General features: G+C 48.5%; 1 protein-coding gene across 1 annotated transcript in view; it reads right to left on the bottom strand.

Moving 5' to 3' along the window:
* The window catches only part of MID2 (midline 2), a 174989-nt gene that overhangs the window by 41395 nt on the left and 107152 nt on the right, over positions 1 to 26442 (bottom strand). The window contains exons 3-4 of the mRNA XM_026072177.1: positions 22404 to 22499; positions 6859 to 6966 (exon numbers count right to left, since the gene is read on the bottom strand). Of these exons, the coding sequence (XP_025927962.1) occupies positions 6859 to 6966; positions 22404 to 22499 (204 nt within the window). The remainder of the gene's footprint in view (positions 1 to 6858; positions 6967 to 22403; positions 22500 to 26442) is intronic.

Here is a 26442-nt window from a genome sequence, read left to right as displayed (position 1 = left end):
GAGAGAGGGTGTACGTTAGGTCCAAGGCATATGGGCAAAGCTCTGCTTGCTTGCACAGTGCAAGAGAAAGGGTGGAAGAGAAAACACTGGGTGCTAATGGCACGGTCTGCCGCAAGCAGAGAGGCTCGCTGCTCTGTAAGCTCCACTTGAGGAAGCCCTGCGGGTGCACTGGTGCTAACCTTGCTGTAAAACCCACCGTGCCCTTGTCTTATCTTCATATTTTATTCTGTGACTTTGACAGCGAGAAGATGAGAGCAACAGTGAGCCACCTGCCCTGGACCACCACTGGAGAGCCCTCGTGATGCTGCGAGCGCTGCCATGGCAGGGCCGAGCTGGCACGCGTTGTGCTGCGTCACCAGGACTGAGCACCGCTGCAACACGCTGGAGCCGAGGGGACTCTTACCACAAGGCCAGGCTTGTTGGGTTTGGGTGGCGAGACAACATCCTCCCACCTGCCGCCGTGGGGCTTGAGGCTGTAAGCAAATGTCCACAACCCTGTTAACTGCCATTCACAAAAGTGGCTGTGAGGGACTCCTGACCAGCAGAAAACACAAGGTAATCCAATTTTGTTTAAACCCCTCTTGCCACAACAGTCTTATTACCTGACGTCAAGGTGGGCTAAGAGCATGCCAAATGCAACGAGCTCTGCCACTGCTGGGCTGTCAGCTACGCACATACTCAGGACAAATGACTGTAACAGGGACTAATTGCTGATATTGGACTGCGACCCTTGCAAACAGAGGCCAGGCCACCTAGGAAGGCCCCTCTGGGAGAAAAACACACAGGGCAGCTGTTACACTGCTCACTGTGACACACACTGTCCCCAGAGTCCTGTGTCTTCTTCTCTGCCAGGTGCCCAGGCTGCAGCAGCTGGGTGCTGTGTGTCCTGCTAAGAAATTGCAATCATTGCTGCTGGGTTTTTCTATAATTAGGACTACAAACCTGGCTTTGCTAAAAGGCAGGTGTTCAGAGCTCATGGGATTTTGAGAAAGGCATAAGGCCTACAACTTTTAGTGGTGTGACCAAATATCCAGTCTCTCTCTTGGGGAAGCCAAGCTGGCCCTTCAAAGATCTACGGCAGTGGGGGTACGTTTCTCTTAAGTAAGTAAAAATTGTTCCTAAATACTAACTCTCCTTGTCTCTTCCCAGGAAAGCAGGGCAGAAAGTTCTGATGACTTGTGATCCTGCATCTGCTCCTTGTTGAGAATTGAAATGAATGTAATTGTATCAAGCTGCCCTGCTACACTTCTCGCCTCTAAGGAGAACATCCATGTGGAGATGCATCCCATACCATAACTACTGTGTCAGCAGTGCCAGGGGCTCACCACTTTATGATGCATTATTTTTAAAGCCACAGCTCCTGGAATGAAGTGATTGCATCAGAAAGTCTGCTGTCATTTTCTATATATGCTTTAGTTCTCTCCTTGTTGCAGAAAAAGCTTAAGAATGTGACCTGATGAGGCTCAGAAACAGGAAAGCCCTTGAAAAGTCTCTTTCACTGATTATTTTTGACAATCCCATGATTTTTCATTCAATTCCATCATTTCAGGGGCTGAATTATGAGCCTGGAAAAGCCGGGGTCGCCGAAAGTCCCTTCTCAGAAACGCATGCTGGCTCCTGTGCACTGGGATTTCAGCCTGCACAGGGCATGGGGTCTAAGGCTCCTTGCAGCCTGAATGAACACCTCTGATCATTCTGCTGCAAACCTGGGGCTGCAATTAGCAGAGCACTGTTCAGGACACGTGCTATGGCCAGTGAAGACTTGAAGTAGCCATCCAAAGAGCAGAGGACTCGGCTGGCTTATTGGATAAGATACAGATGAATAAAGCCAGGGATACAGAATCTAAAATGATGGTGTGGGTCATTCCATACCTATTGCCATTTGCCTCTCCTGTCTTTCTCGCTTCCTAGTTTACGGTGCATTGGAACACAGCTCTGAACAAAATTATTAGTGAACAAGAGGATGTCAGTCTGGATGAACAACAGGGAAGAAAGAGAACCAGGAGGACATACAAGTGTCATAGACCAGCTACAGAAAATAGTAAGAAGCTGACAGCCAGCCGGATTCTGCCCTTGGCTAAAGGTAAGTACATAAGATTAGCAGAAATGCTTTGCTGGATGGGAAGGGCAAAGAGCATTATACCAATAATGCTGCTGTCAATTATAGCTACTGATTTATTGTAACCTGTGATGATGTGATCATATTGTTGTGATATGGCTATTCATAGCTGTATTTGATAAGGAAAATGTCAAAGAGACACTCTGGGATGCAACTCCAGCTATTAACAAGGGACAATACTGTCTTCTGAAATTAGAGCACTGTTAATAGGGAATTACTAGCTTCAGGTAAGGGTAGGCACAGCATGCTGACAAGTTACGCCACGGAAAGTGTTGTTGTGCCTCCCCCCAAGGCATGTAACAGGAGGAAGTGCCAGCATGGGCGCTGAGTGGGAAACGCAGGCTCATCTTAGCTAGCAGCAGACATACAGAACTCAAAATGGCTATTTGCACAAGGAAGTGAGTCTCCTGCTGGGACTTAATGGGCTGATAGATGGTTCATTTGATGACCAGACTGATCAGAAATATTATCAAAAGGAGACTAAGGAAGAGAAATAAATAGACTTTTGTTTCAAGAAAGAACTAAGCGAGCACTAGAATAACAATTAGCTACAGGCAGGAAGAACCAGGGAGAACTCCTGCTCTCAACACGATCAGTCCTAGGAGCTGGCTGTGCATGGGGACACCACGTTTCCTTGGCCACATCCCAGGAATGACCAGAGATTGCAGTGAGGATGCATTAATCAAAGACAAAGCCTCTGCTGTGGCTTAAATTGGTGCAGATGCCCTGGTCTGTGCCCAGCAGGGCTGGGCTGTGACTCCAGCACCTGCCAGGGACACGAGCGAGCGGCATGGGTGCTGGCACCCACAGGGCACATCCAAGCTGTAGCAGAGAGCTCTTCAAGGCAGCACAGCTGCCTGCTTTTCTCCTGTTCCTCCTCTCTCATCTTCCCCAGTGATTTTCTCTATCTCCTGGTTCTTCCCCATGTATTTCCACTGCCTCGGTACCACGTTCGCTACAGATGAGCAGCAGCAACTCCTATCTCACTGGGGCGCTGCACGGTCTCATTTGCTCAGTGGTAGTATCCAAGCCGCAGCAAAACATGAATCTGAGCACCACAAGGCACTAGTCCCACCATGTGCAGCAGGCTGGGCATATTCGTGCTCGGAGCCAGGTGCTGCATGTGGACTCTCCAGTACCCAGCCATTGGTGGGTTTCCAAAGACACATGTGTGACACATCCAGGAAGAGCTTTTTCCTAGGATTACTGGAATATAAGATGCATACAGGCTGGGCACAGCTTCCTTACGTCAAAGCGCCTGGCAATCCCAGCCCAGTCCCTGGGGATGCATTGTCCAGGAGCATGAAGGATATTGCCTATCTGCTAACTCCTCCTGTGAGCTGCAGCCCTTCACAGCCTCCTCTTCTGGCTTCTGTTGCTCTCACCACTGAGTGAGCACAAATCTCAGGCTGCTGCTCCTGCTCCCTCCCAGGCTTGATTCTCACAGCGTTTTCTTTCTGCCTTTTGGAGGCAGAGGAGCTCCATATCACAGCTATCAAACCAGGTGACACAGACATGGTACAGAGCACCTAATTCCTCCCAGAACTGCATGGCACTTAGTCCATTGCATACCTACGCACTGTGTTCTTACTCTGCATATGGCCTCCCCAGGCATTCATTCCAATTAAATCTTGTAATGCCATCCTTCCCCTAAGGCCTGTAAATCCCACATTGACAGAGGGTGTGGGAAGGGGAGCAGAGACCAAGTTCCCGTTCTATGGTCCATTACACAGACGAACGTCACAATATTCTGTCTTCCCCACTGTCAGCCAGGTTCAGAGCTCCATCCCACAGGGAAACATGGTCACAGTCCTCTCCTCTCCTCTCCTGTCTCTGAGATGGAAAAGTGCACAGGTTATTTCCATCTGGATACCCAATACATTTTTGTCTATAAATGAGGGAAAGAGAGCGAGAGAGGCTCATTTGCAGAGCAAGCAGTTTCTGTGGAGCCAAGAGGCAGAAGGGCATCCTTTCTACCCAGCTCACTCTCACACTACTGGGGGGCAGGTGGGTATTGGCAGGATTAAACCCATGTGAGAGCAGAACCAAGCCTTGAGGGCTGGCTTTGTTCCAACTGAGTTCTGTTTGAAACCTGTTCAGATTATTGGGTTTGAAATCTAACTCAAAGAAACCCCAAGCTGCGCCAGGCTTCAAAGCTGCTGTTGTGAAAGGGGAATATTACTTTAGCATTGAACTCTAACATAAGCAATGCCTGGGGAGTTTGGCTCTGGCTGGGGATGAACTGCTGGCTTGACATTTTTGCCTCTGTAGTGACTTTCCTTCCCTGGCTCAGGGCTGCCACTCTTTCCAAAGCCATGTGCCGCTGCGATCAAGCTGCTCAATGCAGTGACATGCACCATACGTTGGGCCATTTGTCAGGAAAAACAGCCCAGAACAAATGGAAAACTAAATGGCAACTCACCAGGAACGCACTATTTCTCACTCTGCAGTCTGAGTGCTTTAAAATATCTGCAGTCTCCAGTACTTCCTCCTTTTTTTGGCTTTTTAAATTGTCAAATGTTTGAGGTTGGGGCTCCTAGGAAAGGCTGTTTCCTGTTCACACTTGGAAATGGTTGCTCGTAAGGTGTTACACTGCTGAGAGGATGGAAAAAGTTTGTCTCTTCAACAGTTCTCCAGATGTCTCGTTCCCTGCATTGTTTCTGAACAGCTGAGAGCAAAACACAGACTGGCCTGCAAACTGCCTGGCACTGAGCTGTGCTTTCTTCAGCCTCAGCATAGCCAGCTGTGGCAGCATGGTGTGACTATATGGGTGTCATTACAGTGCTGCAAAGTGGCACATTTTCATCTCCAGCACAATTTCACCAGCAAAGAAGCTCATTTCTGTTTCCAGGCAGCTTTCTAAGCAGCAAGTCCTGCAAAGCAATTTGCATGTTGGTGAAAAAAGAACAGGACTTTTACTCAGCAGCCCTGAGCCTTTTGGAGGTGAGTGGGAACAGCAACTAGGAAGCTTGCAGGGGCAGCAGGCTGGGCTGCAGTGCAGTTTTTGCCTCCCCGGAGATGGTGGGTTGGTGGATGGTATGCAGCACCAGCTTCGGGCCTTACCATGCCGGTGCTGTCACGTCTTGGAAGGTGAGTCTCCAAACTGTCTGGTGTGGCTGCACTTCTGAGCAATAGTCACTGCCCTTTTGCGTTGGCTTATGTTGCAAAGGCAATGAGTGGTTCCCCAACCACTGGGCCTAACAAATCCTAAGGACTCTGCCCTGCATCCCCTGACCTCCCCCATCTGCCCATTCTTCTCCCTGGTACTTCTAGCTTTCTTCCACGTTCCCAACATCCTTCTCCAGGCCAGGTGCTGGGCTTGTAGCTGCATGGGCACAAGCTTACTGGCTCACACCATGGGAATTTATAAGCAGCTGAACTCTGCATCTCCTTCCATTTTTGGGCACTGACCAGGGCCTCTCTCCTCTACCCAGCTGCCAAGTCTCATGAAACCTGCAGGAAATAACATCTTTGAGACTTCCAGCCCTCTGCCAAGTGTGGCTGAAATTGGACATCAGGGTCAAAAGATGTTAGTGGCAGAGGGTGGGAAGTGAGAAGCAGACAGGCAGATGGACCAGCAGACGGCATAAGGCATGTTTTCTTAAGTGGCTAGGCTAAAAATGCATACATGTTAAAGCTGCTGAGGGTGCAGGAATCACCCTGAGTGTCACACTGGGTATCTCTCTCATGCACGCACATAGCGTAACTCACTTCCGTTCCCTTGCCTGCAAAAAAATCTATATTTTGGGCGATGATGCTCCAAGTAGGAAGAGCGTTCTGACTTAATATTGGTGCTGGCATGGATACATTCAGCTGGAGCTTAGAGTACATTCAAGCTCAATGAGAAAGGAAAATGGCTTGTGCACACATACTGTAAACTCCCATGGGAGCCATTTGGACAGAGATGGAGTCATGCTTTATGCTTTATAGTAGGAAGGAGACTCTACAATAACAGAGTGAAAGGTTGAAGTACCAGCACCACTAACAGCAATTGTGCTCACTTGGCCTTAGCACATGCTTTATTTAAGAACTACAGCTGATCATTTGAGCTTCTCCCCACGGAATGGAAACCACTGGGAAAAGCCAGAACACCTGGAACTGCTGGAGAAAGTCTGAACACCCCAAACCTCTAGAAAAGCCAACTCGCCTAAGGCTAAGCTGCAATGCAGAACATGCGGCTTTATCTGCAGTGAAGGACTAAGATGGCCTTTCAATATTAATTCAACATTATTATATTAACACCACAGTGTTATAAAACCCCTGAGGAAGCTGTCTGGACCGATGCAAGCAACTGCACCAATTTATCATGCTAATCAAGGCGCCTTCCCTCCTCTAGCCACAACCCTTCTAATACGGATGTGTCCTCAATGGAGGAGCCCTGGGGACAGCAGCAGCGAGGGACACCTGGACTCACACACCATTTTGGGTGGCAGGGAGAGGAAGGTGTGTTCACTGATGGCTGTCCAAAGGAATTCCTTCAGTGGTAAGGCAACACTCACTGCACAGTAATGCCCTTTGCGTGTTGCTGTTACATCCCAGCATCCCAGGGTGCTGAATTGCTGTGGTGTGCCTGGAGAGGAGGGACAGACCCTGCGAGGCAGCAGCAGTTGCCCCATGGTGCAGGAGGTAAGGTCACTGCAGCTGGGGATGAAGACAGGCCCTCGGGCACACATGCCTCCCACATTGCACCAGGCACGCACCCCTCACCTCCTCTGCACCCATGAGCCGGCCATTCTTACCTTGGTCTCTTTGATCTTGACAGCGATGACTTGTTTGCGCTGGCGGATGATCTCCATGAGCTCATCACACTCCTCCATCAGCTTGGCCTCATGCATGGCTGTATTTACCTAGCCAGGAACAGCAGAAATCCCACACTGTTAGAAAGCGACACATTTGACTCTGAGCCTGGCAGCTCCAGTGGCTCTTGCAGCTCGGACTGAGAGAAAAGCAATAGCTTTCCCTTGCCAGGTCTCTGTGGTTCCCCCAGACTCTGAGCCCCTGGTCTGCTGCCTGCCAGGCAGGACATAACAGTCTTATAACTGCCGCATAAGTGACAAAAGCAGAAGCAGGCTTGCACTTCTGTATCCATTTCCACTTCACTTGGAGGAAGGAAAAGGCCAGAGAGGGGTGCAAAACCCTCTGCAGCATTAACCTCTTTGGTGCTGTGGCAGTGCATTTAGGGTCAGTGCTGGGTGACATGACCATGCTGCATGGCAGTATGGGCATAGATACTGTCCCTTCCCCATTACCTGGGGCAGATTACACATGCTGCAGATAAATGGCACCCCCCAAACACTGAGTCCCCACTCACACTGCTGCATGGGCTGGCTCAGCCCTGCTGGGGTGCAGCACCCCACAAGCATGGCTGCATCACTTCCCGAAAAGGCTTGAGTCCAGGAGTGGTACCACCGGACAGTGTCTATACCCACCGCTGGCCTGAGCCAGCCTGACACAGGGATGCTCCCGTATCTCTCCATATGACCTGCACATCTCCCTTTTCTCTGCATGGTTATTGCTTTTGGGGAGCTGTACACAGCCATGGTTGTACTGCTGCTAGGCTTGGGCTGTTCCTAGATCTCACAAGATGACTCCCTTTCCACCCCTCCCCAGCAGTGGGGGCAGCTGGAGGTTATTCTGCCTGCTCTGAGTTTAGCGGTGCAGGCTGCTTGCAGAAGAAAAGAGCTTCACTGCCTTCTGCTCCTGAGCAAACCTCACAGCTTTCTCACAAGCAGATGCATCTAAAATGAGGCAGCATACATGTGCTAGTTAAAGGAAGAGGGGTTTAAAAATGAATGAGAGAATCCTGCTTGGTATAGCAAGGTCAGCAGTGCAGCATGGCCTCACCTCGAGCCTGAGCACAGAGAGGCAGCTCTAACTTCAAAGTATCTGCAAGAGCAAGGCCTGAAAGCAATTGCTCTGCGTGGGGAGAGGGAGAGAGGGAAGTGGAGGAGCCAAGGCAGGGCCTGAGGAGCTCTGCAGGGCTGTAAAAAGCACAGTCAGGAAATTCATGGCAGGGTCTTAATGAAAGGGCTGAATCAGGTCTATGTGGCAGCAGCTACAGGCCAGCTGGGCTAGCGTAGCCAACCTGTCTCCACTCCAGCCGCTTGCTGCACTGGGCTATAAGCCCAAGCCCTGCAGTTCAATGAAGGGCCATGGAGAGGGAAGCTCTTTGTTCTCCCAGCCCTGCAGGATGCTTTCAGCAGGATTCAAGGAGTGCCAGAACCTCCTCAGATGTGGCTTTCAATCCACAGTGCAGGGCAAGCTGGGCAGTCACCGGGCAGGATGTGCCAGTGCTGCCCAGCCCAGGCAGGCAGAGTTGGTCATTGGAGTTTTCCTTGGTCTCGCAGCAAGGGCCCTGGGACAGCTCTCTGTTGGGGTGAGGGCTCATACCAGGAGGCCATTCACACAGCCATGCCACATGGTAGCACTTGTCAGTCGGGATAGAAACTGATGCACAAGACCCATCAAACCTATTTTGCTGAGTCCCTCTGACTGCCCCCACCTCCAGCTACCCTTTATTTCACTTGCTTTTAAGATTATATGTCCCACCACTTGGAAAAGAACAAAGACCGATGCCCTGAACGTTCCTTGGGAGTCCCAGTTTGAGCACGCCTTCTACAAATAACTATCTTCCAAAAAAGTACCAGATGCTGCTGACAGCACCTGCTGCTCTGAAAAAACCCTATTTCTTTATAGTATAAACATTTGGCAATAAGTGCATCCAGAACATAGCATCTGGGTCTTTAAGCTTTCACCAGCTCAAGGCAAATTGCTTACTGCGCTTGCAGTTTGCTTCCTAAACTGTGACAGCATCTTCTAATGGATTTTGCTATGGACTCACAATGAGGAGACCCTGGCGATCAAACCCGCAACCTCTTCTGCACACCATTCCCTCCCAGCATGGTTCCCAGTGACACAAGATACATAGCTCCAGTTGGACCCACACCGGAAGGAGTAGTGGAATGAGCACAAACAGCACTTCCATAATCACATCCGTTCATCTTCCAGACTTCCAGTAATATTCCCCTCTTCCTAACCTCATTCTCAGTATTTACAGTTTGGTGACAAAGAAATACAGACAGCTACACAGCACAACTGGTTCTTCCTCCAGCCCTGCCTCCCAGAATCACAACACAGAGAGGAAGGATTTGAACTGGAAGAAGAGGAGACCTTGGGTAGATCTGGTCACCTGATTGTGAAGCCCAGCAGGGGAAATGAATACAACACAGTCAGGCTGGCAGGAGCTTCCTGAAGGTCACCTTTAGGCCTGATCAGCTATTGCGGACTGGCTTGGACATGCTCTGGCCTCTGCCAGACCAAACATGATCTCCCAATGGCCTCTGCACCATGGATGATCAGCCAAGATGATCATTTTGCAGCCTGCCATTTACTGAAACATGACCATGGGAAGATCACATTTGCTCTCCCTTCCCCTTCTGACCAACACAATACCATCAGCCAGGCAATCCAAAGGCATCACCAACACACTGCACGGCTGTTCATGTGCTTAAACCAACAGGTGGGAAACTGCCTCAGCCACCTCTGAGCTCAGCTAGCAACCCTGGTAAGGCTCTTCACCCCCTCTGCTTTTCTTCCCCATCTGCAGCATGGCAATAGGGGTATGACCTCCTCCTTGAGGCTTAATTCAGAGTAAAGTATCAAGGAAATGGAAAGAAGGTCCCAGGCTTGGCCCCATTTTGCCACATGTGCTTTCTCACTGCCACCTGGAAGGCCAGTGGTGGGGGGAGCATGAGGCTCTCTGCACACAAGGGCAACCTGAGTGTCCTTGGACCTCTGCTATCTCTCCCTCTCTGCCCCCGCAAAGGACTACAACCACATTCTGGAGCTGAGAGTGGCTGAACACAGGGTTTGCTCCCCCTTGTCCTCTGCATCTGGCTCCCAAAGGCAAATCCACGTGTCCATTACCACCCGAAGTGCTACAAGGACGAAAGCATTGAGCAAATACTACTGCCACTACTTGAACACAAAGGAAGGGCTAACAGGCAGGGCAAGGAAGGCTAGGCAACTGTGTTGGCCAAGTTGCTTCCTGCAAACTCATACAAAGGTATGGCCACTAGGTCTTCATACTTACCAAAGCTTTTCTGGCAGGAGATGGTAACTCTTAGACAGACTGTGGGCTTTGCTTCCCTGGAGCCACTAAGAACACCTCATTACATCAACTCTTCTGCAAAATGTCCTCTTATAACAGCAGTGGCTACCAAAATGAGTATTACAAACACATGTCAAGTGCCTTGAATGGCTGATGTGGCAGCCATTCAAGGCAGCAAGGCATGACTGCAGACTGCAAGGCATTACTGACCCTGATTGTATTGCCTCTGTGTGATCAATCCCATTTTGTGCTCAAAGAAGATGCAGTGTTGAACACAAATGAAGAAAGGGGCCACTGGCCTCAAGCCAACTTCTGCTCAACTAATATAATTGTAACAAAAAACTCCACCAGAAATAATAGGGGTCTGATGTCTTTCCTGCTGCCCAGAATGATGTCCTGCCCTAAAGCAGGCAGGGCCTGCAGCTGGAGGAAGAGGAGATGTAGAAGGCGATTCTGGCACATTTACCTTGTTATTAGAAATTGGTAGGTGTAGAGAGAGCATGGGGGAGACTTGGTGGTGAAAAGGCTTTTCATCCATAATAGCAATGCCACAGGAAGGCCAAAACAGGACACAGAGCTGCAGTGGGATGAACAAGTATCTAGAATTACCTCTTGTGTGGAGCCTCACAAGGTTCAGTGTCCCTGGTGGGCAAGGAGAGTCTCCAACTGCCCTGTCATGAAAGGACGGATGCTGCAAACAGGAGAGACCAGTGCAAATGCTGGAGTGTGGGTGGCTCCTCTATTTGGTTTGGACTCTTTAGTAACTAATTCTGAAGCTTTGCTCTGGAAGATGCATATTCACTAATCAAAATGGCCTTTCCACGCTTGGAGAAGGAACAAATAAATGCCCATCGCCCAGGGCTTCAGAGCTGTGTTTCTTGCCTGAGACAAGGGGGAGGAGAACAAGAGAGCAAGCCAGCAGGATGTGACAGCAGGCTTGTCCACCAGTAAGGCTTCAAAAAGGGCAGGGAAACCCAAGCAGGAGATGCAGCAATGATTTCCTTTTTCTCAGATGGAACTCAGCCCTCCTGAGGCCACTGGCCTTTCTGCCCAGACATCACTGATCCTGGGTACAAGGGAGCTGTCTGTGTTGAGCTAGGTGCCATGACACAGGTTCCAGTAGTGAGCTAAGACATCTTGCCTGTTTCTACACCATTCCCAGGTCCATACACATAAGCTGCCTGAGAGCTTTTAGACAGACTAGCCCAACCTATCTCCAAAACACATGCCTGTGGTGTCCACACCACGCTATAGCCACTAAAAGCAGTCACTCCAGGGCTCCAGTTCTGCACAATACATAAGCCATCAGTGTCAGTGTGTGACCAGGGTTGTGTCAGCTGGCAGACCTTCTGGGCCATCAGGTCCCTGTGTATTTCCATCTTGAAAGTCCAGAGAAAACTGGGTTTCCAGCTTAAAGGAAAAGTGAGTTGGATCACAACCTGACAGTCCTCCAGAGATGATGTAATCCAAGAGAGAGGGACGAGCTGTCTATTCAGCTCTTCACAAACTGCTTCCCTGGGGAAAGGGCTTTTCACTTTGCCATGGTCTTGGGTGCAGACCATGCCACATGGTGACCCTACCACGACAACAACTGCTTCTGCTCAGGGACTAGGAATTTCATATACTCTGGCCACCTCCACCCAGGCTTTACACACCCTTGGAAAGAAGGAGAGGAACGGCTGCACAGGGGACACAACAGGAACATACCTGCTGTTGTACAGGGAACCAAGAAATCCTATGGAACCAGCAAGCACCTGGCAATATATTAGCGGCATTAGACAGCAGAGCAGTAAATGAAGGGAAGGAAAAGACCAAAGGAATCCTCCTTAGAAGGTCAGGAGCTGACACACCAGAGAAGCCTTCTGAATTTCATCTCTTCAAGGTAAACTAGAGATTGTATTGCTGGCAGCAAGGTGGAGTGTATGCCATTCAAAGAGATGAGATAATTAGCATTCAGTTAGTGGAGCTCTGGTCAGCAAGCAGAGGACACAAGGAATTCTCGGACTGACCATACCCCCTTGACAAAGCAGAGGTGAACACACTATTGGCCTCAGGAGACAGAAGTCAGAAGCAGCTTGTTTCTGTAAAAAAGCTGCATGTGTTCTGCTTAATTCAGGCCAATTAATCCCTGCTGGACTCCCTTTTTAGGCTTCAAATACACACAATAAAAAAAAAACTGAAAGGAAGACATGTGAAGAGTGCAGTGAAAGCATAGTTAATGGTTTTAGTCTCCTCTGTCTCTAGGAAAGACCGGTATCCTTGGGTGGACAGATTTGAAAGGGAGGATATACTTTATTGAAGGGAAATTGAGCACTATCATTTAGATTAAACAGTATACTAGATGACACAAATAAAATACGTTTTCTTGATTTTGCACTTTCAAATGGACCTGAAAGAAGTCTGAGGCCAACCCAGGGTTAAACACAGATTAATAAAGATCTTTTTTTAAACGTGGTCAGCAGATTATGTAATACTGAAGTGGGAGACAGCTGATGAAGGTCTGCAAAGATAACTCCACTGAGAAAAAACAGTGGATAATCTCCAAAATCTGCTGTAAGGTAGAAGGGGGATCAAAACCAGGATTTAGAGCCAGCAGCAATCTGTTGCTGGCAGCAAAGGCGACACCCTTGTTTGCAAGGTAGTGTTGTCGCAAAGGATGCCAGCAGCACACTCACTCCTCGAGGCAAGAGTGTGCAGCCAGAGATCGCGATCACCCTAATTTCCCAGAAGTGACAAAATCAGGGCTGTTTGCAACAGCATTAGCATCCTTGGCAATTGCTATTGCCAGCAGAAAGGAGCTGTGGGGTGCCAGGGCTGCACAAATGATGGCAGGAGAGGACAGGGGTCCTTTAACAAGCACCATGCTATCCCTCCAACCTATCTTGTCATGCAAAAATCTTGGGCTCTGAGTTAAATTAATTCTAAATCAGAAACCTTACCCAGGGCAAGGAATCTACAGCTCTGCCAGTGTTTATGCTTTGGGACACTGAACAAGGAAGAAGATGTGACTGTGGGACCTGGAGCTGCAGCAATCCCTACAGCCTGGCTCGCATAACCACTGGCAATCTGAGCTTTTCCCAGGCTGGTTTCTGTCCAAAATGGAGTGCTTCCTATGCCATAGTCCCACTACTGAAGTCTGCCAGCAGAGTATGGAGGTGTGATTTCAGACCAACACAGTTCTGCTGTCAAAAGTTCTTGCACACACTGTTATATATTAGCCAAAACACTTTGTATTGGAATGAGCCAGTTCCCAATTATATGCTGCTCTTAGGGGTGAAGAACTCTGAAGGGGGTGACCAGGTGCTACTAGAGCAGGAAAGTTGGATTAATGGAAGAGCTTTCAGACATAAGAAAGAAAACCATATGGAGAAAACTCCTACCATAAGAATTTCTCCTACTATACAGAGAAAACAATGGTGACACCTAGCCTGGAAACTGCTTGCACTACTGAACTTCTTTGGGGGGGGAAAAAAAAAAAGATTTTGATGAGCTAGGTCCCCAAGCTGCAGACAGTCAAGCACAGAACATTTTGGGGGTTAGCTCACAACAGGCATGTGGAGAGCAGGACTGTCCAGGCAGCTGGCTACACTGCAAGAGCAACTCCATTTCTGTAGCTGCTATGTGCCTCTCCTACCCAGGGGTGCTGCAGCAAGCATGACTGAGATCTCACTGTACGAGAGAGTCTTGCGGCATCTCTCCACCAATCACTACTGGGACTTTGCACTGATGTCTGCATCTGTACGCCGTGGGAGAGCCTGGGCAGCTCTTCTTGAGCAAGACAGAGTGGGACCTGTCGGAATAAACCTAGATGCACTCCCTGTTTCTGACAGGTCTCTGTGCATCCAACCCTGGGCACCCTGTACAGCCAAGGGGGTGTGAGTCACTACAGCTGTTGGAGGGCCTGGGAAAATCCATCTCTGCCTGGGTGTGATTCACACGGAGGCAAATCTCCTCTACATCCAGACCACAGGAACCCATCTCTGATGTTGAGCAGTGGGCCAAGGAGACCTGGGCAGCCCCATCCCACACTCGCAGCATTGTGACCCCCAAAACAGTCGAAAGATTTTTGACTATGTGGCAAGCCATCTGTGCCCCCAGAGGCTACACACCAGTTTGCAGGAGATCATTGCACCAAGGACAGCTCTGCAGCTGCCACAGTCCAGAAGGCCCCAGTGTCACCTTGGAAGAGCAGCTACATGGGCAACATCTCAGATTGTCCTTCCTGATGCCCGGCTGCACTGCCACTACTCATCCTGATATTTTACTGACTCTGTTTCTTTGCAGGGTCATTATCTTCTTCCTCTTGTCCACATTTTGATCACCACAGCAGGATTTGGCCCCTGTGCCTTCTTTTAAAAGCAGCATCCCATATAATGTACAGGCTGAAGTTACTGACTACAAAACGAATGGGCAGTGCAACTCAGTGCCCTATGGATGCTTGCAGACTTTCAGCGCTCTACTCTGGAGCTGTATGTCATCTGCACTTGGTCTACAGCCTCACAGATAAATGGAGGCTGTTTGCCTTCAGTATATAGAAACAGTACTGGCTGGCAGCATTATATGACAAGGGCAAAAATAAGGCTGACTGTATCGCCGTGACTTTGTAATTGCCTCACTTTTGAGTGCTTCCTTCTATACCTTAGGATGCCAGTAGCACAATTTCCTGAATGTAACACAGGACTTAAGTTGAACATGGGACCAGATAAAGTATGTTGGGATTGCACGTGTCTGTGTATAAGGAATGTCCACAAATAGCTTGAAAGCAAAATCCCCAGCATTCAAACTTATGGGGAAGTGTAGAAGGGCAAAGATATTTTCTACTTCACACATTAATGTGCTCTCTCAAAAGCTGCCTCTGAAGGCCAGGACTGCATATTTAGTAAGGCTCAGAGATGTATTTCAACTCTTTATTTCAGGCAGAATGACTGATAAAGCTGAAAACCTCTAAATAATGTAGAAAACTACAGCCTAGAGATCTGAAACTTCTGGAATCTAAAGAAATACCAAATCGCTTTTAACTCATCACAGGTAAGTTCACTGAAGTGCTGGGGATGGATTCAGAGAATGAGGAGGTTTGGAAGTACATCTCATCATTCATCACTCAGAGAGTTTTACCCAGGCTTCCTCAGAAGGCCTGGAGAATGAATTCTGCTTCCACATGGATCCCCAACAGGGAAAAGAGTACACTGACATGGTGGGAAACGTCAAAGGATGCATGTATCGTAATTCTAATATGAAAACGAACACTGCATCAGAGCTTTGCAGCCCATGGGAGGAGAAGAGCCCCCATACTCTGCTGGCCTGTCTGATGGTGATATATTCCAACAGCTTTTTTGCTGCTAAAAAATAAAATAAAAGGCCCTGACTGCCCAGCAGCTCTGAATCCTGCCCCCCTCTCCAACAAAACACTCCATCACAGAGCCTTGCCCCTTCTCCCCAAGGGCTGGATTTGGGTCCTGTTGTTTCCTGAAGCAGCTTAAAACATTCTGCCTAACACCAAAATTCCCACGGGACCAGGATTTGTGTGGCACTTACTGCCTGCTACACAGGGAAAAGGCTCAGCCTTTAGACTGGATGCAAGTCTCTCAAATGACCTTAAAGACAGCCTAAAGAGTGTGAGCAGCAGCTCGCTCTGGTGCAGAGCTCACCTGGGGAGGGAGCACAAGTCTAAATCCCTGTCACTTATCCATTCCATGTTTGAAAACGCTGAACATGCAAAGCCTACCATCATCTCTAAATATAAATCCCCTAGATGACCACCTTTCACAGACTGAAGGCACTGACATATCCAGATATGTCCCTGCTCCATCCCCAGCAGGGTCTTTGACTTATAGTGTGACCTATAAAAACTCTGAATGTCAGCGACCGTCACCAGAGCTCTGCAAGGGAAGTTCTGGCTCTTTCTCCCAACACTGCCTGCAAAACATTTATTTGCTGTCTATTCCACCACATTCACTTCAAAACTGCCAAGTCCTAGAGGAAAAGGCAGGCCAGGAGAGACATCTCTGAGTAAAAACTTTTCCACCTGCAGACAATCTCTGCCAGCTGCTGGAGAAGCAGTCCCTGGATTGCTGTCACAGCCCTCCTCTGACACAAAGACCATGAGACAACCGGAAAATAGCCTAGAGGTTTATAAGTGTGGTTACCACCTTAGTGGCAAATTATGACATGTGGTGCCTGGGAAAAGTTCCTTAATATTTCCCACAAAGCCTCTTTCTGCATTGGTACACACATAAGAGAATTCTTGGGGTTTTTAAGAGCGAAAAATCCATCCCCATCACCATGATGCACTGTCAGAGAAAAAGCAGCCTAGGTCTTCCCAGGCCTGTTGGTTTCCCCTCCCAGGATAGGGTAAATCCCATGCAGTGGTGAAACATCTGACAGTCCCAGGAAAGTCAACAGTGGCACTTTGAATGGCCCCAGCCACATACTGAGGGGGAAACGGCCACCTCAAACAAGACAAGAGAAGCAACGTGGGAGCATTAGCACAGTCATGCTCTGGAAAGCTGGTATTGCTGCAAAACCCAGACATGATTTTTCAGCTATGTATTTCGGCACGGAAATTGAGAGCATGTTTTGGCTCATTCTTCCTCATGCATGGGGCTTCATCTGACAGAGGCTTGCTGTCATTGTCAGTGCAGAGAGCTCTTCTGGTGACTCAAAACTGTGGGTGCTTTGAGCCGGGAATGCACAGGGTCATGGCACTGTCTGCACTTTTGGAAGGGCTTTTGGTGAGATGGAGAGCTCCTAACCAAGCTGTGTGGGTTGCTCTCTTTTTCTCTCTCCAGATCAACAGGACAGGGTCAGAAAAAAGGACTTTATGTAGTGACTGAAGAACAAAATGCTGATGCTGCCTGCGGGAAAGCTGGGAATTACAAAATATTCTTGGCCCAAGAGCACCAATCCCTTTCTAAGATGCAGATACTGAAGACCAAGAGGCAGCTCCCCAGTACAGAAGCTTCTCCATGTGCTTCACCACAGAAGACTGACTCAAGCCAGTTGGGTGTTGCATCACTGCCAACTGCTTTGCACACGAGGCAGCTCAGGGGAACCTTGTGCGGAAAGGTACAGAGAGCCAGGACTTAGCATTCCTCCCACTGCAAGCACCCTCTGGAGTTAGCAAGGGCTCAGCCCTCAAAGAAAATAATGCTGTTAAGGAAATAACTTTCAAGTTATTGTTCAAGTGCTGGCAAAAAAAMCTTGAATCCATGTCAGTAAACCCTGGAGTAGACTGGTATCTGCATTCTCTGGAAAGGTGCTGGTTCAAGGAACAGCTGCTTAATTTAGTAACTGAAAATCAGTAGCCCATTAATAAGAAACTAATTGCAATTTACCCTCTTTCCATGTATCAACTCAGTAAACAAAGCTGCAAATTAATTTGCTATTAATTGTTATGCACCTTGAAACAATACTAAGGTATTAACCACCTTCTTCCTCTCCAATGATTTTCATGAGAGCTCATCGCTATGAACTCCTGACTCTGGAGCTATGGCCAAGAGGCAGCGTCAATCTGCTGGCACAGGCTCCCCTAGTGCACAGCTCACACAAACATTTCCCTTGGAAATGCAAACAAAAGATGCCTGATTGCATATCGTGAACACAAAGAGTTTTATAGATCGAATGGTCAAAGCAGCAAGGTCATCCGAGTCCCTTTCTTCAGAAGGATTAAAGGTGATCCTCTCTCTTCCTCTGATGCTTTCCTGTAATCCCCAATACAAAGCCTTTCCCACTTGCTGCTGGCTCAAGTCTGAGTGCCGCTATTCTGCTATAGAAAGCAGACGCCAGGGCAGGAGAGATTGCAATCTCAGTCTCTCTGATGGCAGGAAGGATGCAGGGAGGCAAACTGTGTATATTTTGGAGGAGGAAGGAAAGAGCAGGGAAGAAGCACAGGAGAAAGTGCCTGGGACCAGCTTTTCCCAGTAAGGCGAAGCTGTTATCCAGGCAAGGATGGAGACAGTGCTGGAAGTGATTTCCCAGTCTGAACTGAGAGGGTCGCTCCCCTCACACCGCCCACCCTCCTTTGGCTTCAGAGCTTGGGACTTGCTGGCGTCTTGGTTCTCACCTGCGCTACTGTTTCCAAAGGGAGAGCAGGTCTTGCAGAGGTACAGGTGTTCTTCGCACACCCGACTGTGAAAGGCTGGCTCCAGCCCTGGGCAGGGGCAGCAGGGTAGAGAGCAGCCTGCCTTTCTCGGAGCACCTTCTGCAGGATGGCGCCTGTCAGAAGCCACCTCTTGGGTGGGCTGCATCCCTGCGTACTAGGAAAGCAGGGAAGAGGGAGAGGAAGGAGGGCTGATGATGTGCTTTGCCTAACAGCTGATAGACTGCCTTGGAGAGGTGGTAAATAAGAGGAACAGTCAGGCTGGTCACCTAGGTATCCTGGACTCACTGATAAGGTGCTGGACTCTTGCATCCAGTGCTGGGCTGAGTTACCTGCAGTGGCAGGACATCAAGAGGGCACTGTACAGTATGGGGATGGCCAGACTGTGCGGCCTGCTGGGCATGCTACAGATACCTTCCGGGATACCTCGCAGAGGGTGGCAGAGCCAGGCCAATACAACACATCCCACCTCGTATCACAGCTCCTCGGCAGCATGCAAAGTTGGATCAGCTGGATTTCTACAGCTGCCTGTTCTGAGGTTGGTCCCATCCACTACTTTCATCAGCGGCTTGGAAAATGGGATTCAGAGTTTGCTTCTTCAATCCATGCAGCCACCAAGCTAGGAGGGTCTGCAAGGATGAGGATGGGACTTGAACTGAGAATGGACTGAAGATCAGAAAAACGGCTTTAAAAATCAGGATGAGGTTTGATAAGGACAAGCACAAAGTACCACACTTGCTGAAAATAAATATTCATCCAAACCCCAGCTAAAGAACGTCAGCTAGACAGCAGCCTGCAGAAAAGGGTCTGAGGTGGGATGGCTCAAAAGCTAAGCCTGAGACAGGAGGTATGAAAATAGCAGCCACTGCTCTGGGATACAGATAAAGGATTACATCCTGGAGACAGACAGAATATCCCTTTCCTCTTTCTTCAGACCACTGGAAGAACAGCAGAGCATTGCATTGGCTGGAGAACTGCACTAGTTCAGAGCACTGCATTTTAAAGAAGATGTGGACAAAAAAGGGATAGTCTAGATGATAGAGGAATTAAAAACAGTACCATGCACAAATCTGAAAAAAACCCCTATCTCAGTGTATATAAGAGAAGAGGGAAAGGGCTGTCTGCAAGCACATCACAGGTTGCTGGACAGATGAGCAAAATAACCCTTTCCCTGTGTTCATGGTGGACAGGACAGGACAGGACAGAGAGCTACTGACTTAAACTGCAGCAAGAAAGATTCAGGTTGGACTTGGGGAAAAAAAACTTCTTGGCACAAAGGAGTGTGAAGTGCCAGATCCCATGGGAAGAGCACAGCACCTCTGTCGAACATTCAGGATTGGGTGGGACAGATATCTGTCATGAACATGACAACGTGCCTTGGGACAGGCACTGACGTGGGGTGATCTCGTCTAGTCCTCATCTATGACTCGCCATTTCAAGGTTCACTTTATAGAGCATTTGAAAGGCTCACAGAACAGCAGAATTAGAGAGGCTCTCCCCAGGGTTTGTGATGTGTCTACCAGCAAATTACACAGCAAAATGGGAAGACAGTGGCTGGAGGCAATAGCTGGAAGCCTGCCCTTTTACAGCAAAGGCCTGAGGAACATGCTTGTGCTGACGCTGATAGGAAAATTAGAGATACACCAACTGCTTAGGAGGAAGGAGAGACTCAAGTGAGTCTTGATTTCACTAACAGGCTCAGTCTCTTCATCATTTTTTTGGGTGCCTTGTAATACAAAGGACCTCTTTCCCCAAAGGACCGGACACTCCCCAACTCCCTCAAGTCGTGCCTGCATCACTTGCAATGAAAAACATCCTCCTTCATTGCCTTGGGAAAATATGCGCTAATTACCAGCTCTGGTTCATCAGGCCCCAGAGTCCTGCAGAAGATCTAAGCCTGTTCTTCTCCAGTGTCAGTTATTTGCCCACAAACACGGCATGACTCCAGCTCACAGGTGGATGGATGGAAACAGCCCCCATATTCCGGGAAGCAGGTGCATTGGAAAGTCCATGTCCCAGCCCCAACTTCCCAGGAAAAGGATCATCTCATCTGCACTTATCCCACCCTGGATGCTCCCAGCATTGCTGCCTCTGTTGTACCTCTATCCCTTTCTGAATTCCAGACTGTCACTACCCATTTGGCTTCATTTCTAAGATGGAGACCAGCTACATCTGAAATATATTGCACATAAGCCCCCAGCCACTGCTCCAGATCACATCCCACACATTAAATGGCTGCAGGTTTTATATTGCTTCCTTTCTAGCACGTGCAGCTAACTATCACTTCCCCTCATCCTCTCCATCAGGTTGCACGTATCAACTTTCCTCTTCTTACTCAGTGTGGCTGGCCCTTCTTTCATCTCCCATCCTTGCTTTCACAAAAGGACATGGTTAAAAGATAATTAACAAAGTTCAAGCACCCTAAAGTTGAGAATTACCACTGCAAAAGCTCCCACACATGCTTGGGCAGATGCATTTTTGACACAAACTTTAATTACATGACCACATGCATGTGAGACTCCCCACTTCAGTCAGTTAGGAGGACAGATTGGTCCTGCTTCACAAACAGCTCCTTGATATCTTAGCTCTTCACCGTCTGGAGGGTGGCCCCAGGCCTTCTCCGCTGTGTACTGTTCAAATCCTGCTCTGCAGGCAGAATTAGTCATTTCCTTCCGGGCTTTCCTGGAGCACTTGTCACTTTGATATCCAAGCTCTCTACAAATATTAACTAATTTACTTTAACAGCACCCCCAGACAAGAAGGAGGAAGCATAATTACCCAAGATTTTCATAGGGAATCTGAGGCAGGGAAAGGTCATAGTCAAAAGTATTTGTTGTTTCTGGGAGCCCAGCTGGAGATGCCCAGGCTCTGATTTTTCAAGGCACAGTGCAGACTATAGCATGCTGCATGTCCAAAGGGAAACTCTCCCTAATTCCTTCCAGCTGCAGATGAGTTTTCTTCATTACTTAAGCCTAATCCACCTCCCTGATGGCTCCCACCTGTGCACCAAACAAAAGAGAACCTTACGGGAAAACTGCACCTGATCCCAGAAGGCAGTTACAAAAGGGGCAACTCAATTTCTACCTTCTCTAACAGCAGAGTGCTCCACTTCGCAGAGCAGATGGGCTGTGTTTGTGTGCACAGTGTCGTCACCCAGGCTTTAACAAAAAGCACACTCCTAAACCTACGCTGGGTGGTGGGCATGGAGCAGTTAGCAGGTCTGGAGCCTTCACAGCTTTGGCAGACCTGTTTGCTAGAGGGAACGGGACAGCTCAGAGCAAGGCCAATCCTTGCTTGTCCTTTCACTCCTCCTTTTCTGAGCCAGCCCTGCAGTGAATTTTGACCCTTCCCAGCAGCTTCCAGTCACACCGCTTCCTCCCTTTTCCTTCAGATCCTACAGATCTCCAGGGACCAGCCCTAAGCCCTCAGTCATTTGGGCCTAAACTTTCTAAACCAATTCAGCCTCAACAAACCTCCAGCACCAGGTGAGCAGCCTTCCCGATAGGCTCAAGCTGGCAAGTTTTAAGTGGAAACTGCAGATGGACTGCCGGTGGAAAGCACAGCAAACCCCACTGCAGCACCACTGGTTTGCAGTATGCTGTCCACCCCGTGTCCGCAGCACCCTTCAGTGCCTCTCTCACACCGTTGCTGCAGCAGACCTCACGGGCTCACATCCCACTCTTCCTCCCTTTGCACATCAGCCATCTCCCCACATCGGAGAGATGGGCTCTGTGTGCCATTAATCAGGCTGCCACTCATTGCAGGGGTTTGGGGTATCATTTTCCATCCAACCCATTGGGTTGAGCAATTCCCCCCCTCCTCTCACAGCTTCTAGGGCAGCCCCCAGAGAAAGGACGTGGTACCTCTCCCGCGTGTCTCTCCACAGTGATGTGGCACATCTACTGTTACTCCCATTATGATCCCTTGGCCACCATCTGACATCCCGTCTCATAACATCTTCGTGACTGAGAGCATTAGCTAGAAGGGATTAGACAATCCTGGAGTTTCCCAGCACACCAACACCTTTCCCGTCACACCCACCACTCCTTTCCCCGGAAAGCATTGCTCTCACCAACCTCCACTTGCTGGCAGATCTGTATCAGCTTGGCCATCTGATTTTCCAGTTCACTGTTACGTTTAACCAGGTTGGTGAGATTCGTCTCCAGGGTTTGCTGCGAGTACAGAAATGGGAGAGGAGAGAGAGAAAAAAAAGGCATTAAAGACAGAAGGTGCAAGATCAGCAAAGTCAGAGGACTGTAACCAGTCGGTCACTAACAAATGAGACCATTTGTCATCAAACACATTGCCTAAGGGAGCAAAAACTTTAATAACTTTGGGCAAAGGCCTTTGGGCTTCCTGGCAGCTTCTTCTCATGCTGGCAGGTGCCAGTTCAGAGAGCTAGGGCTTTGGCTAGAAGAACAAGGCACCAGAGTGTGCATCTCCCTAAAACTCGTGTTGTCCTATTGCTCTGCCTAACACCGACCTAACATGGGCAGTGAAATGCAACAGAACAGGGGAACCATTGGGGCCTGGCTCTACAGCCTTGCCATGGAGATCACCAGCTGGGGGAGAAGAGACTAGGTGTCTGCCCTCCCATCTGCTCGGGCCTTTGCTGCTTCATTCTGGAGACACCTGGAGAAGCTGCGATCATTTTGTTGCTGCAGGAAAGCTGAGTCTCTCCTCATTTTCCTGGAAAACTTTATGGGCACCAGGAAAAACATCAACAACATTTAATTTTCTCAAGCTACCAAGTGCTTTTGTGAAAATGCTCACTTTCAAAGCCTTGAGATCTAAAATGCAGCATTAAATCTCAAACCCATGTTTCCCCCCATTCCTCCTACAAACCCAGAATTTCTCCTGGACTGACAGGTGCTATTCAGACACTCAAGGCTAGCAGCCCTACCTGACCATCACAAATGTCTTGTGCAGGAAGCCTGGGACAGCCAGACCATATAAGCACCTGTGAGAGCTGCAGTCCCACATCCCCTGCCTTCCAACCTCACACATGGACATCTCAGACCTACTCGCTTCTGCTGAACCCTCTGACAAGGTGTGACAGATAAACATGAGAGTTCCCATGTTTCTAACAGAAAGAAGCAAACAAGCATATTTTAGCCGTCAGGTCATTTTGCACATTGTAAAGTAGCCAAACAAGAACCTTCTAAGCCATCAGAGGGGAATTTCTCCCTCCTTGCAAGTCATCTCTGCTGGAGCAACACATGCAAAAACATGGAGAGATATGTGACTGCTAGAGACAAGGCACAGCATTGAGGGACTCAGGGCCAGCACCACTCTCCTTGTGCAGGGAGCGAGGGGACCAAGAACCTCCTTCAAGCAGCGGGCAAAAAACCTGATCCTGTGCTCCTGACAGACTGCCAACCTGTGCCTAAACTTAGCAGTGTTTGGCCATTCCCTCCCCACACATCCCACCTCTTTATAACAGTATAAAAAGCTATTCTGCTTCAATTCCCAGCCAGGAAGTCTGTCTGATATGAATGAATAGCTTCTATTTTCCATCCCTTCTCTCCCCTCCTCATCCTCTGTTTGTAACTGAGATAAAAGGCTCCTGGGAGAAGGTTGTGGTCTCTGCCACATAAATTCAAGCTGCCTTCATTTCCGTTCCCAACTCCCCAGTCACACTGCATTTTGCTCTTGTTAAGTGCAGTGTATTAACACAGTAGGATTTCAAGCAAAGCAGTTTGGGAATCCCCAGGGACTGCAGTTTGTTTTGGTGCTTATGCTGGTGCATTTCCTTATCATTGCAGTTGCTAGCTTCTGCAGGCCACCAGCTCCAGCTCATGGAAACACAAGCAGAAAAAGCACATTCAGTGTGTGCAAGGATGCTCATGGGACTGATCCTTGACCTAGCCTGGCAAACAGTTCTGCACAGAAGCCCTTTGCAACCAAGGGAGCTCGGGGAACTGGAAAGCTGCTGTCTGCTTCTCAGTGCCACAATGTGTGCAGGAAAGAGGCACAAGCCTCTTCTATAAAATGCAGCCAGTCAGCAGGGCTGGGGTCAAGGCAGGGTCCCCTTAGGGATGCAGAACAAGAAACCAGCCCTGCGTTTAGCCAGAGAGGAGGATAAGGGGTTTCAGAAGTGCCATATTCGCTTCAAGCTCTCCTGAAGCCTCCTGGTGCTCTGTCCTGCCTTGTCAGCACGTGCCATGTTGGCGAGAGGGCCAGGAAATACAGTGCAGCCCCCCGTGCCGAAAAACCCAGACTGAGTAAATGGAGGAGGGTATCACGAGAGGCACTGCACCCCATCTGGGTGCCAGCAGCTCTTCTCTGTATCACAGCACTGCAAGCCCTTGCTTGTCCACCCAGACCTCCCCCCTCCCCCACCCACCAAGGCACTGCACAAAGCATGGGGGGGAAGAAAAAGACAACCTAGTGCATGCAGAGCAACCTAAACACCTTTACTGGCTGCAGAATCACCCTCTGCAATAGCAGTGTGGCCCACAGTTTACCCCTCGAGTTGCTCAAGAAAGTCCATGTGTCCTCACTTTAGCCCAGTGACCTAAGGGGAAGGAGAGAGGCATCAAACCTAACGGAGAGAGAAAAGACTAGTTCACAGATTGCAGCACCTGGCAGGTTGCACATGGAGGCTGGGACCCTTTGCCTTAAGTGGAGCAGCCTGCGATCAACTTTCTGGTGCTGCCTATTACGCTAAACGCTGGTTTGCTGCCACATCAGAGCTGGTGTGCTGGTTTATGTAATATTTATGGGGGAGAATGCAATCTAACAGAGCTTGGAGCAGCTAAAAAAGAGAGCATTTGAAAAGATTTCAGTATCTGTGGACACACAGTGGACTTATATTTTTTGGTATCAATAATTCAAATGACACTGCATTTCCATTAAAATATGTGATTCCACTAAGAGAAAATGTTTTATAACAAAGTGCTCGCTACCTGTTGCAATGCTTGTCATGGAAATGATATCCCATTAATATTTTAAACTTCAGGGCTGAAAGAGCATCCCTGTAGTGTTTTATTGGTACTTGGCTAGAAACTGCAGCCCAAGGCTTTCATCAAGATGCCAAGAGACCAATAAACAAGGCCTTTCTCCTCATGCACAGATAATTTGGGGGCTAGTTAGCCAACAGAACTTAAGTCATAGTCATAAAGCACAGGCAAAGCATCAATTCCTGAAAACCACTGGCTCCCAAAATACTCAAAGCTCATTTGCAGTCCTGCAAATTACTAGCCAATGGCTGGTAAAGCATAATACAGAAATAGGCTTGAAAAATGGCATGAAACCCCCAGTGCTTTCATTAAACTGAAAGTGCTTTGCACAACAATGCTGCATCGATAATGAAAAAGCCAGCTGTTAACAGTTCTTGCCACCGTGTTTCCATATAGCTCAATATTATTAAACATAATCTGACTAAAGCATTGAACATTTAACTTGCTAATTATCTTCCTCATCACCAACTTGGCTGCACTGAAGTTGCAGCTTTGAAATTGCAGTGGATCTGCTTTAATGTTCTAGGACTGTTGATAGAGGGCAGAAGGGGGAGGGAGCAGGCATGAGCTCTGAGATACACTCTTTGAAGCACAGAAGTCCAAAATGTATTTGCAGGATCACAAGTTTTCCAGGGGACATCTTCACTGCTCCCCCTTACATAAATATGCATAAAGATTACTACCGAGCACTTATCCATTCATTAAGTGTACGATGATAATCCAGTAATGCCGAAAGCAGTGAGCAGTGTTTTACAGGTGTTAATGATGTCTTAAACAGAAAGCACCTGAACACCTCTCTTGCTGATCCTTGTCTTTTCAGGGCTTCCTTAGAAAGGCATATCCGACTGCAGCTACTAATACAAGTCCTTGTGCATCATGTAAAAATGGAGACGCAACTAGTTCCTTCTGTGCAATTTGCTGAAAAAAATACTAAATGCTTTAATTATTCCAGGTGGTTATTTTGTATGTTTATATAAATTATAGCAATTATCGTTTTTTTTTAATTGCATTGTAAAATGCTCATAATTTCCCCAAACATTCACCTTCTGGCCCAAAATACAGACTATACGATTTTTCTTGGGAAAATTGGGAAGAGAAGCGAGAAAAAGAGAGATAACAAGGGAGCAACACCATGCTTTTGAGCACAATTCAT

The sequence above is a fragment of the Apteryx rowi genome, unplaced genomic scaffold, assembly GCF_003343035.1.
Source record: "Apteryx rowi isolate R43461 unplaced genomic scaffold, aptRow1 scaffold_338, whole genome shotgun sequence".
Taxonomy (NCBI): domain Eukaryota; kingdom Metazoa; phylum Chordata; class Aves; order Apterygiformes; family Apterygidae; genus Apteryx; species Apteryx rowi.
Note: the sequence above shows the minus strand (reverse complement) of the source record. Positions and strands in the feature narration are given on the sequence as shown.